The sequence below is a fragment of the Pavona decussata genome, unplaced genomic scaffold, assembly GCF_977016875.1.
Source record: "Pavona decussata unplaced genomic scaffold, jaPavDecu1.1 SCAFFOLD_491, whole genome shotgun sequence".
Taxonomy (NCBI): Eukaryota; Metazoa; Cnidaria; class Anthozoa; order Scleractinia; family Agariciidae; genus Pavona; species Pavona decussata.
Window position 1 is genome coordinate 82185 of NW_028145821.1, and position 13974 is coordinate 96158.

At 38.2% G+C, this 13974-nt stretch overlaps 2 protein-coding genes across 12 annotated transcripts in view; both read right to left on the reverse strand.

The window, feature by feature from the left end:
• The window catches only part of LOC146450131 (uncharacterized), an 84899-nt gene that overhangs the window by 48446 nt on the left and 22479 nt on the right, over window positions 1-13974 (reverse strand). The gene's annotated exons all lie outside the window — the stretch shown is intronic.
• Window positions 1858-13974, reverse strand: part of LOC146450134 (uncharacterized) — a 92054-nt gene continuing 79937 nt past the window's right edge. For 4 of the 11 annotated variants that reach the window (XM_085100702.1, XM_085100700.1, XM_085100704.1 and 1 more), the window contains 6 exons: window positions 10219-10293; window positions 7844-9299; window positions 6360-6609; window positions 5083-5116; window positions 3999-4103; window positions 1858-3625 (listed from right to left, as the gene is read on the reverse strand). In XM_085100702.1, coding sequence (XP_084956828.1) covers window positions 3351-3625; window positions 3999-4103; window positions 5083-5116; window positions 6360-6609; window positions 7844-9299; window positions 10219-10293 — 2195 coding nt within the window. In that variant the 3' untranslated portion in view covers window positions 1858-3350. Of the gene's footprint in view, window positions 3626-3998; window positions 4104-5071; window positions 5117-6282; window positions 6610-7843; window positions 9300-10218; window positions 10294-11290; window positions 11699-13974 lie in introns of those variants that run through there. The other 7 variants (XR_014860382.1, XR_014860383.1, XR_014860381.1 and 4 more) reach the window with 4 other exon arrangements.

Here is a 13974-nt window from a genome sequence, read left to right on the forward strand (position 1 = left end):
TTCAGGCGGTCAGCTATGCAACATATTTTCTTGTTTATAGCGTTATAAAAAAGAAATTAAAGTAATACTTACAAAGCAAAGCTCACCTTCAGTTAGTGTAGGGTGATTTCCTTGCTTTCTGCCTCCATATTTGATGATTTCGCTTCTTTCTTGATGACCGTTAAGCCAGTCTTTCGAACGGAAGACTCACAAATCCACGAACTGCTCACAAGTTCGTTATGAATATGGATTAGAAACTGAAGCCAATCGCTGTTTAAAAATTATCATACATATTTCTCGCCGCTGTTTGCATTTGAAGAAAGAAAATTATTGCACTTGCTGTTAAGTTGCGCATGCAAAATCAAGATCAGCCTTTATTCGGGTAGGGGATTGTGAAAAATAAACGAGGACGCGACAAATATCTGCAGTTCCAAAACCTGATACAAGTAGAGGGGGAAGAAGGGGGGGGGGGGGGGGGGATTGAGTACTCGTTTTTTGAGAGACCGTCGTATTGAAATACGGTATTTCCCGCTTTTCTGAAAGACACTGGTGGAAAACCTTTGCCGATTACCAATATAGATTTAGATGTAGACTGTACGGAATATTAGAAGCAAAAAAAGAAAAACTTTTTTAAGGTGCGCAAAGATTACCAATCAAAAAGAAATTTATCACTTGTTGTCAGCCGTTGTATTAGATTTTGCCCGTTGTTACTCTAAGTCGGTAAAATGATGCGTTCTGCTTGCTATTTTACAACTACAGGTGCACCTCGTTTTTGAGACTTAAAATTGTGGCTCTCCATCGCCAAGTGGCGTCCACAAAAAATGCGACGCTCTCCGTTGAAAGGCCTCGCCGGCAAAAAAGGCAGCAATTAATGGCAGATGGCACACCAATTTGAAGGGTAAGAGCAAAAGCCTTTTCTGGTTAGCTATACCCTCCAGTCTAGATTTCGCAATACTTTAATTAGACATCACTGATGTTAAAAGTTTCGTCATCACCATTATCGTCTTCAGTTTTATTACCAACAATTTCATTATCATCATCATCGTTGTTGTTTACTAGGATCTACCGATGTACGTAGGTGACGACAATCTTGTGCTGTTTGAGCACAAAATATGAAAGGACAAAGTTAAGGACGGTGCTACTAATAAAGAAGTATTTTTGTGTGGTTTATGACTATGCGAGGAAAGCAGATGTTGGCAAGGGCTATTGAAATCCAAAAAGAAAATTGGTGGCAATCACGCATTTTTTCAGAGAAAACTAAACAACAATTTTTCTAAAAACCAGTAAAATACAAAGCAATGAATGGTGTTTTTTTGTTTTCAAATTCAAGCTTTTTTAATCTATGAAAAATACATTGTTACCCCCAATTATTATTATTATTTTTTTGGATACCAAGAGGACTTGCTAAGTTCTACTTTCTCCGCATATTTCTAAACCGCGCAAAAATATCCCTGTAGGCACCACTCATAGGAAACCCGAGTATCTCAAGATGCACAGAACGTATGAGCAGTAACAATAGTGGGCACCGTCCTTAAGATCGCGTTGTGATCATAGAAATTGGGGTCTAATGAAGCATTCGTTCTGTTTCTAAACAATCTAATTATACTAATTTGTCAGCATTCAAACCTTTGTCTTGAAGTGGAAAGATAACTCATTAATTCTGATGAAGCAAATGCTGATGTGTAGGCGAAAACAACCGCCTTGACTGGGCCATCTGAACCTCGAAGTTTGAAAGGATAAGGGCGGTTACCAGTATTCATGCCTTGGTGTGGTTGGACTGGCGGTAGAGTAAACTAAAGGTGGCCTGAAGTTGCCATAGCATTTAAATGAAATATTGCATAGGTTTTGATGTGTTTTCATCAAATTAGAAAGCATACATACATTAATACAAACTTTATTGAACCTCTCTTCAGGAACAAAATTTTTCTAAATATTCTTTAGCTTAAAGCACAAAAACATTTGCACAAAAATCATATGTACAATCAGTTAAAATTGTAAAATTATTCCAAGATTTCATTTAAAAATTTGCGCTTAAGAAGTCTTTTGAAATCTTTTGAAGGAGTTTTTCAAAGTGCACTGTGACAGGTAACTACAATGGCTTTACTTATATGTAATATATACAAAAGAACTAATAATAATTAATTGATTACTATACTTTGCTTTATCAGTTGCATATAACTTCCAAATGTACATGTGGTCAATTCTCGTTAATGCTTGAAAGCTTAATGAGCTTGTGCGGGCGAGATTAGAGCTGAAGTGTCTGCAAACTAGCAGCTCACACTTTGTGACTTTTCCTAAAATTAACCAGGCAATAATTTGACGTGCTATTGTTCCACAAAAAAAAAACATTTTAACCTGTGGTAGCGCTGATATTTCCATACCAATGTAACGTTTCTTTAGGCTTAAGAAAAATTTGGGTTGGTTTTCAGAGGTTTTAATGGTATTGAGAAATACTAAAGGCAAGTCAAAGGTGGGAGTTTTTGGCAAATACCTGAGACCTTTTATAACCCTTTAAGCTCAAAAATGACAAGCATGCATTTTCTCCTTAAAATATCACAACCTGATCAAGCATTTAGCTAATGAGAAAAAAGGAAATGATCACCAAAGACAAAAGGTTTTGATTTTTTAACAAAATCTTCCAACTAGTTTCATCAGAAAAATAATGAAAACAGTTAGGAGAATATGTATGCTGATATTGGGGCTTTAAGGGTTTACATCTACGACAGCGACGTCAACGAAAACGTAACAAAACAAAACGATTTTTAAATGAGCATCACAATAGTTCAGCTTGTGCGTTATGTATTTTGGTATATTTCTTCCCTGTTGTCTGCAAAGCAGCATCACGAAATGACCAAATCTCAAGTTTAATGGAGAACGTGAGCATACAACGGCGAATTCTCAATCGTATTTCGTAGCTTGAACTCCGTTCCTACCAATTTAGTTGCTGGATGGTTCGGCTACAATGTGCAAAATGGGCTACAAACTGGAGTAAACGAGAAAAAGTACAAACAATGTAGACACATATATTCAAGTTTGGCGTTGCGGTCGTGGTTACTAAGGTTACTGATGCAAGCCGAGAAACAGAATTCTTTGGCCTGCTTCCCTCATGTGCGATTGATAGGCAAATTAAGCACAGGCAAAGGCAGGAGTATCAAGAGAATTGGGTGTCAACCGGTGTGACATAAGCATATATTATTAAGTATAAGGGGTAAGCAGCACTTTACGTAGGTGCGCATGTCGCTATTGTGAACGGTATGAAATAAGTACAAGTATAGGTACAAGAAAACCAAAGCACTGCCCGCCTCCAGGTAGTTCATACAAATTTTTTCTTATGCCTCTGTTTGCGCTCAACTTAAGGTGTGAAGCAAGCTTTAGTAACAAAATTTTTCTGCTAAATCTGTACGACCTACATGTTCCTCATCACACAATGCCTCCTTTAAAACTTGGTAAGTCGCGCCCCCGCCTTTTTTATGTTTCCATGCCAACAGCATAGCATATGCTTTCTCTTTGTATTCTTTATTGTCTTTATGAAATAAAGTCAGCTCCGATTCCTCAAAGCCAAGCTCAAGCCCAACTGGACGCCATTTCTCAGCAATCATCCCAGCAAGACAATGCAATTCTCTATCCGAAGGACTGCCCTTTTTAACTGCAAAGATAGCAAAAAGATGTATTTTCAGATCTGCTAACTCTAGAGACAGATCATACGCTTGAAAAATACGCTTGAAAAAAAGTCAACAAAACTAAATGAGTTATGGGTTCAAGAACAAGGATTCGGCAACTTAGGGAATGTAAGGAACTTGAGAGTCAGCGACAAAAAAATCGAGAGGAAGAGACATAATAATATAGGATCAGCTTTGTTAAAAAATGTTCTGTGAGAGTTCTTGGGCGATGTCTTGGGTTTTGGCTTAGTTAAATGACAGTTCAATTGGTTATTGGATGGATAGATGGATGAAGTAATGGCCAGAAATTTGTATAAATCAACTTTAGACAATTTCTTAACAAAATAGGTATTATGTTACCTGCACAGGCAAGTTTCCTCTGTTTAGCCGGAGTAATCGTGCAACATGTACCACCGCCGGAAAACTTTCTTTTCGTAGCTGAACTCTCATTTTCAGAAGATGTACCTGTACACAATAAACGCCGGAATTCTTGGCTTACATCTAAACCCATGAATCTTTTCTATCATTAATTTATCAGCCAAGGGATATTACCGAGATTAGAAACAAAGTGTATGCAAAATGTGGTGTTCAGATTGCAGCACATCTGTCCGAACAATACGAGATCTTTAATTACCCTTTTGCCTGCCAAGTCTTTGCTCAGAAGAACTGTTCAATACGTTAACACACTCGCGTTTTAAATGTCTAGGAATAGTTTGTACGTTGCTCCACAATTATTCAGACGAACTTAATATGAACAAATAACTTTAAGAGAAGAACGACGTCCAACCCTCCAAAAACTGAACTGAGCCACAGCGTGTGGCTTAAAAACTTCGCGGTTCATACGAATAGAATTAAATGAACGAAACTATTTTACTGCAAGAAGTCAACAATCTCGATAAAGTTTGGTCAACCAATAATTTCTGAGTCCAAAATTATATAACTCTAATCTTGGAGGATTTATAAGGTTTTGGTGCATTTAAGTAACATTGCTCGGGGCAATAATGAATAACTTTTTTCATATTTGCGCAAGCGCTATGAAATTTATTTAGGAAAACATTGGTTTGCTCGGATAATGTTCATTGATGTTACCGTGACAGCAATCCCTTTTTAAAATGAAGAAAAGTCCTTTTCTCACTGTAACTTTTGTGTTTTTAGTTTATATTAGCGTTCCTTCATTGGTTTTGATTAAGGTTTGTTTAATTCGGCGCTTTCCTGAAGTTTTGGCAATTTGGCCATTTGGCAATCGTGACTTAATTGCCCCGTCATATGACGTCATCACCTTCCGTTGGGAATTTCAAAGGAAAAATGCTGGTCTAGATAGGATTAAGTTTGCATAGAGGGATACAAAATATTTGCTGGCAAGAGCACTGGGTAAACTGGTGCTGTTCCCGGATGAAATCATTACTAACCAAAAGGTAGAGAGGTATGATGTAAGTACACTTACCAGGCTTGCCTGTCTCTTTACATTTGTTGAAAGCCTGTAAATCAATCAAAGTTCACTCTTACTTTAGGTCTTTTAAAACAACAAATTTCGATATGCATTTTCATTTTTTTTTTCATTGGCTCACCATAAGCAATTACTAGACTCATTACCAAACACATGCGACAGCAATTTTAAAGCATTTGAAACAGTATCGGTATTAACACGACAGAGCAGCCAGCGCATTTCTGTCGATCGGCCTAATCGAAGAACAACACAATGTTTAAAGGGGCAGTGTCAATGTTTTTTTGTGTTACTTTGAATAACCAAAAAACATATTTGAATCGATGGAATCGTCAAAACAATGGTTCAGTTTTGTTAACAATAACCCTATTAATGCACAGAAACTAGTATAAATCGTCTTTTGCTGGGGATGGCTAGGATGGAAATGGATTGCAGCTACTGTAGAGAAGTCGTCAAAAACTGCTTTAAGTTTATTCTTCCCCGGAAAAATTTGTTGATATTTCCTTCCCGGTGCTCTAACAGCAATTTTATGTTAGAAAAAATGTTCTTTGTCAAATATTTGAGCCATTTTGACGAAATTTAGCAAAATCGCTGTGACAGTGCTCCTTTAAAAACACGCTTGATGTGAGCAAAATGCTGCAATTAACGAGAAGGTTTGAACCTTGCTAAACTGATAGCGGATAAAATCTGGACGGAAATTTGGATTTTTAGCCAAACCGAGCCACGAGAGAGTCTCGTAAGTTCGAAAGTTAGTGAAATAATAAAAAGTTAGAAACATTTGGCTGAATGAAGTGAAGATTCCAATAATTCTAAACAAGCCACTGAAGTATTTCTAGTTGATTTTCCTTGGTCAAACTAATCTTTCAAACCGTTCGAATAACATCGATTTTTAATTAAAGAAATCCATTATCACCTTGGAAGACAAACCTTGCGTAATTCCAGTGTTTTCTTTGCCATGACCCTACAGCTCTATTCCACGGTGATCAAATACAAGGCTTTGATTAATCCAGACTGATCGTTATAGCTTAAGCTGTGGTGGCCATCTCGGTCGGTTGGAAAATTTTAGCTTGTGATATGACAGCAAAGTGCACGCGCCTTTATCCTTTGAACGACCACCAAAACCTACTTGAGGCCGTCACCCCATTTACGTCGCTGCGACGTAAGTACTTGTTATTACTAAAAACAGCTAACATGATTTACCTTCTAAATGAATCGCGCATGTCTTGCGCCTGTTCACCCAGCAAAAGCTAAGAATCTATAGTTTCTTCACCACTGACCTCAATCCAGGTTTGCAGTTTATCCAGTTGAAGAGGGCGCTCTGGCTCACAGCACAGGACTTTCGATTCCAAAGGAATGTAGTGTGCACAGTCATGGCGAAGACATGCCGTCTTATTGTGCCTCATGCAGCGCCTGGTATCATCACCATGTTCTTCTAGACAGATTGTGCATCGAACACACATCTGGGTGGTCATTGAACTGAGCCAGTGACACTCTTTCTTCAGTTCTTCCAATAATTCCATTAAATGACTGGGAAGTGTGAAGGGAAAATGAGTAAGACTAGGGTGAGAGCTATACCCAAAACATCCAAAATAGTATAATCGTGCTTATTGTCTTGGTTTTGTATGTAATCTTTCCAATCACAATGACGTTTACCAATTCTTGGAACCACAACATTCAGGACAATGCCTGGTTTCATTCAGGATTTAGTGATTTTGGAGACTGGAAGATACAGTACATTTTTAAGAGGTCATTGACCACCTTGCTCAGCTAGATTATTTAATATATTAACTTGACTTTATCGGTCCTCCAGGTCACCTTGATAGACCTACATGCTGTACAAGTGATTACAACTGATTCCCGTGTTCGGTTCGGTTAAGATTTTGCGATCTCCCCAGTGGTGGGGTGATTGGGGCAAGTACATCGTATCAACGAAAATCGGACCTAATACAGCTTTCTTTTCTATCATTTTCAATTGCTGATAATTCAAACCAAAACCGACTTAAAATGTTACTTAGTAATAAGAGTAAACAACGAAGATGGGCAGAAAGTGGCCAACGCGAGGATTTTTTTTAACATAATTAGCACCCTTACTGACCGGTGTCGCACAAAAACGATGGATAAACAGTTGATGATAAAAAAGACGAAAACGATGACAGCGTCTTTTAGTGACGGTAATGACGAAAAAACCGATGCAAATGAACAGTAACTGGTGATGATGACGACGATGATGATGGTGATGAAGATGATGATGATGATGATTATTATTATTATTGTTGTTGTTGTTGTTGTTGTTGTTGTTGTTGTTGTCATTATCATTATCATTATCATTATCACCATCATTATCATTATCATTATAAGAATGGTGATTGTTATGGCAATAGCTATAATGATGTGTAATGATTACAGTGATGCTAGTGGAGTAGGCCATAGTGATTGCAATGCATGACGATGTAGATGAGATGGTAATAATAGCGAGCTCACACAGCAGGGAAATGGTTAAATTATATCCTTGCGTGACCAGCATAACAGCTTATTTTTTGTGCATTTTCACGTGATCTTCTGTTTAAATCGTCGACCTCTGGTCTTTTAGGATACGAGCACAACGAGAAATAAACAACGCAATTAAAATGCTTTAGGGAGTTAAGCTGTCAGGACACTTTGCCATCCTCTTTTCTGTTGTTCTGTTGAGAAAACTTGCTGTGATGGTAATGATTTCTTCTTCCCAGTATAACGCAATGCATAATGAAATTAAAATACCTACCACAAAACGTTCATGCAATGCTCTGAAGAAGACATAGGCTCATCTGGGCCCTTATTGGGGGGATCCTTGATAGAAATCTTGATGACGGTTTTGTAGCACACCAAACAGAGGAAATGGCCGTCCTTACCGAGGGCAAACTTGGCCGCATTCGCGTGCAGACTATACTCATTACGATGCTTCGGTGACAGCCATTTTCCAATGAGTACAACTAGTCGACAGAAAAGCCCATTCGGGACATAGTTGGTGTTCACAAAAGTGAGATATACTGGCGCAGTGCAGTTACTCGTCATCTCGTCCACTGTATTTTCTTCCTGAGCGTTAGTTGTCAGCATACATGGGACTAGGATGGGCGAATCTTCTCTATCGGTTGATGGCCATTTTAATATCAGGTTGAACTTTTCCATCAAGGAGACCAAGGAGTCTTTAATGGGATCAAGGTTCTGTTTTTGGCAGGCGTGATCGAGCAACCGTCTGCTAAGAATTCCTTCATCACCTAATACATCGCGATCTTGCATCAGCCACATTTCATCGTCATCACTGTGTTTCACTTTTATAATTTCGCAGATGACATTGATAAGCCACTGGGGATCCAAGACAACCAGACCGTCATAGTCGTCAGCATGTTTATTGTAAACTATTGTACCACGGGAATGCAAGAAATGTAAAAGTTCGCCAAAATCATCCTCGTGGTCAAATGCACAGTAAAGCGACACAATATCTTTTTGAAACGTTTTCTCTTGGAGGTACTTCTTGTCTTGCCAGATTTTCTTGCTTATTTCTTTCTCAACTCGATGCCATTGCAAAGGGATCATTTTCTTTGTATGTGGCATTTTTTCGACCGTATCTAGAATTTCTTTTCGCAACGTTTTAATGTCCTCCTGATGTGGCTTGTCTGCTGACTCACCAGCCTTTGTATTATCAACCGGTAAATGCTTGACGATGTGATCAGCAAATACCGCAAGAACCCTTGAGCATTCCCTAACTACGCATTGCATTTCTTCGCTTGGGTCTGAAACACAGTCTGCGTGGGTGCCCACAAGTATAACCGGTGGATGGGCACGTGGTGATTGAGATGTCGACTTCTCATCTTGATAACTCTTCTCTAAAGAGTGTATCAAGTCCATCCATCTCAGCAAGTGATCCAAGTTAGTATCCTCACAATCACGGGCCCTTACAGTGTGTTCTTTGCCATTTACATTTACTCGACACTTTGCTCTTTTAGTCAGCCTCTTTCTAAGATTAAAGACTAGTAAATATATGTCTTCTGGGGACATAAAAATGGGATGTATGGCACGAAAGAGGTCTTGACCTGCAAAGTCCCAAATGACTGTCCAAATTTTGTCACCTTGGTCAACTTCAATTTCACTATTCTCCACTTTTTTTAAAAGAGAGGTAACACCTTTAGGCACAACAAGTTCCTTCTTTTGGGCGGCACGAAACGGTTCCCTTTGCTTCACTGAAACGCAAAGAAAAGCAATTAAGGATTAAAAGGATAAAATAGTGAACCAGTGAGTGGGTTATTCTCTTTGAAAATTCACTGAAGGCAAAGCACCTTAAGGCAACCAAAAACTGGTTAACTCTCTCAAATAAACCGAAGGGCCTTGTATATGACTGTGGACCGAAGAAAATACCAACTCTCTCATCGGAAAGGTTTAATAACATTTATATAACACTGTGAGAAATTACTATGAAAGTGATTGGGTGATTCCATTAGATTTATTCATCCTATGCAAATTTTATGATTTTGACTTCAAAAACTGTAAGACAAAACTGAGGCGGTAATCACCTTTTTCTTCGTTCTACCAAAGGATTTTCAATGTATCAATCAATTCAAAGCGTGATCAACCCTTCACGAATTTACCTCTGACTGAACTCTACATAGAAACGACCAAACCTAGATGCAACTTCTGAAGTGCAAGAAATGTCGGCCACCGACAACAAAGACGAAACTCCTTCACTAGCCGTTGTATGGAGAATACTAAAGGAAATTAAGGTGAACACGGAAAAGCTTGTTTAAGAAGTAGAAGCTCTAAAACGTAACTATGAAGATTTAAAAGAAAGTCTGACTTTAACACAGAGCCGAGTAGAGGAAATAATTCAAGCAAAAAGAAAAAAAAAATACTTCAGTCCACAGTTTGAAATAATGACACTTTAAATTTGGGTCATTGATCACATAGTAACTCCTGTTAGCCTGCCCCTTTATCTTTCAACTTGAAATTTAAAATCAATACTGGGAGGCAAACAGCGAGATTATAACATTCATTTTTTAGGGAAAATTTTTACCAGCACTGAGATATAGAGCATTTCGGTGCAGTGATCTCTTTTAAAACCGATCTATTCACAAATATAGTTTGAAAAAATATATGCCTACTTACGATTTTCTTCCACGTTTTCCTGCTGAATGTTTTGATGTTGGGCGTGTCGGCTCACTGGAGGGTTTCCTACACCAGCTGTCGATAAAGAAGGACGGTAAGTAGGGTATTCAGGTAAGTGATTTAAGTAGTGAATTAACGTAATAATGTCATTTATCTTCAGCAGACCAAATATAACCGCGTGATGAAGACCAGCAGCTGTCAAGTTGCGAGGATATACATCTTTATAATAATAATAATAATAATAATAATAATAATAATAATAATAATAATAATAATAATAATAATAATAATAATAATAAATAATAATAATAAATATTTCTATGGCGGAAATTAACATGTGGATATGATCAAATGCGCCAAATATGACTGATTCATGCTACTGCAAACTGTATTACACTTAAAAGTTTAACGGGAAAATTTTCGTAAGCTGCGTGGCACTTGTACTTATACAAAGGGAAAGGTAAAATATAGTTCTCGAAGACGAGTGTTCAGTGCCAATATGTAGAAATTATTCCAGACGTTTCGGGCTTAGCCCTTCATCAGTGGAAAAAGATTGAAGGGCTAAGCCCGAAACGTCTGGAATAATTTCTACATATTGGCACTGAACACTCGTCTTCGAGAACTATATTTTACCTTTCCCTTTGTATTACACTTATTATATCACGCTGCTATCTTTGTCCTTTATTTTTCACATAAATAAGCACACGGCGACTGGATTCTGAAAATATCCTGTTGTACTGGTTTTATAAAGTTACGTTATAAAAGAAAAACGGTATTATAGGTCTCTCCTAATGCAAACGATTTTGTTTTCTTTGGATAGGCAAGCCTTAATGTTTTTTTTTTTCTTCATAGAGTGCTTTTTATTGCGTAATATGAAGACGCTTGGAACACTTATTGGTAAATTTTAGATCCCAGTACTGTAGATTGGTCAGGTCATGTAAGCATAGTTTTCAGTAAGTGAGGAGGGCGATATGGAGAAACAGGTCTGTTATAAAAGATCAACAATCAACGAGAGAATCGTTAGACAAACAATAGCAATTTGTCATTACTAGATTAGAAATAATTATCTTACCATCTTCTCTGACCACTTCCTCTGACATGGGATCTAGGTCTTCAGCTTCAACAGTTCCCATCGGACTTTCGACCGATATCTCTGAAAGCTTGCTGGACAGCAAATCAGTGATTTTTGCAGCCATCTTGTGATCGAATATATTTGTGCCTTTAAGATGAGCGGGATTTGTCCAAGCATCAGTTCCAGCATCCATGACAGGGGGAATCATGGTCACTCCTTCGGTGCTGGGTTCAGATTCATCAAATGGCTCGCCTCTTAGATTTTTACTGAGGCTCGTTTTGCCAACACGGTCTTGACCAACCAGTAAAACTTTGACACGCTTATCATATGTCCAACCAGTCTCAAGAGCTCTGTTGTAAGCCGCAAGCGCTTTTTCCCCTCCAGCTCGAACATACGCGGGAATCAAATCTAAAAAAGTAGTTTTAGTTATAGTTTTAGTCGTTTTAGTTTGCGAGCAGAGAACTTAAACAAATCCATCAGGGTATCTAACGGATCATATTTTCTTTAGTGTCGTTTAATACAACAATAGTTCATTTCTCATTTAAATTTTGCCTAATCCCTGGAGGTTTTGAAACAAAAAAGCCGAAAAAAATTAAATAAATAACGGATTCTGATAGTTGTAGTAATGATGCTATCGTGAAAACTGCTGATTCCGCAGGAATTTTACGTGGCAGCAAGCATCCAGAGAGTATGGCTGCGTGCGGCCCAGTTGGAATTAGCATAAGAACCTGTTTTTGTGGAGAGTAGTTGTCCGCGTTAGCTGGGCCACCCTTCTTGCCGCGCTAGCGCTTGGCCCTGACTCAATTCATGGTTGATGGTCGTCAGTGAATCTAGCCGGAGTGGTCATGCGTTAGACTACCGACTGCAAATTCAAGGAATATTTCATTAATTTTGGGCCAATTGATGTGGTTCAGCGACTCTATGGTTAGATCTTGAATTAATTGCGCGGAAAGTATCCTTGGGGTCAAAGGATTGTTCAATTCTATTCTGTTCCAAGTTACAGGTTTGGAGCCTTTTTTGCCGGATTGGTGCACGCTAGCTGCCTACTCAGTATCGCACTGTTTATCCCCTATACTGCTATACACTGAAGCATTTTACAAATATTTCTTCTCGGTGTCGTTGAATAATTTCTAATAATCCAACGTTAGACGTTCTCGGAAGATCACGTATCTCTACAAGCTTAATGCTGAGTCGAGGGTGACTGTCATCTTGATGAAGTGAGCTATGTTTCCCGTTTTCTTCTTCAGTTTCTATCCTTTAAGGATGAGAAAAATGAAATTATCTGGGTATAGTTTAGTTATATAACTGTTCCTGAGTGAGACACAAAAATTAATAGAAATTGATAACAACTGTGAATGTAACAAAATCTCTCACAAAAGCACGTAGAACAAATGCGAATATTACTTTCACGGAACGCCGACGAACCTTCATTCATATTGAAATGAGTTATACCGGGAAGAAAATTCATTTATTTTGAAGGCTTCCTATTATATGCGTTACAAAAAATAAATGAGTAATGAAACACAGTAATGTAATGTGCGAAATCTTCGCATTATACGTGAGCCGTCTGGTTTTTCTTAATCTGACGCACTCTAAGATTGCGGTCGACAGAAAGAATTGCCCAGCCAGAGGTATAATGCTCTTGTTTAAAATTCATTTTCAAAATTTGGTAGCACAATATCTAAAAGCCAATTAATTATTGTACAAGCAAAGCGCCAATAGCTGATTTAACGGTTGTGTGCTTAGTGAGTTGGCCTTGGATTGGAAGCGAGGCTGGGGGTGACCTTGTGTTGATACAAACCTCACTGCTTTTCATATGTGCGTCATGCTGTTCTTATGTAAACTAGTTTGCATTTACATATGAAAAACAGTGAGGTTTGTATCAAAACAAGGTCACACCCAACCTCTCTTCCAATCCAAGACCAGGTCACTAAGCACACAACTGTAAAATGGCCTATTCACTGTAAAACAGAAGCTGCATCTATTTAAAAACGCTTCGATTTCTCTTTTTTTTATAATCTGTTACATGTGACTTAGGATCATCTAAGCACCCACTCTCAAAGGGAGTGTAGAGGAAAGACTAAGCTACTGTTTTCAGCGACACACATTCACCTGCGTTGAAGAGCGGTCTTTCCCTATCCTTGAAAAAACCAGAGTCGCATAAAATGTGTGCAACAAAAGAGGCCGCCATAACACTGGCAAAAGACTTCCAATCATCAGTTGAAGACTCATTAAAATCTCCGTAACCAGCAACCCCCTTCACTATCAGCCATTCTATATTCATCCTGTCAGCTTCAAAAACATCTAAAACAGAAGAAAAACGGAAGATTATAGAAAATATGTAAACCTCCAACGTAAATTATTCTTGTCTAAATTGAAGCCAATTAAATTATTAATTGTCAATTTGGTAGTGTGAATGAATCTTCAGCCGTGCTAAAAAATAAGTAATTTCTCTAAAACTGGAATTTTTGTAATGTTTTTCACGCCCGGGCAAAGGAACATAATTTAAAAAGCTTCAATTCTATTCAATCTTCTATTCAATTCTGTCTACCTTTTTCTTCCTTGTGTGCTAAGAGCTTGCCCCCGATCCTCCTTACCAATGAGCATAACCTTAAATCACTGATTTACCACGATCAACAAAATGTATGATGATCATGATAGCTGGCACTAGCAGGAAAACTGTC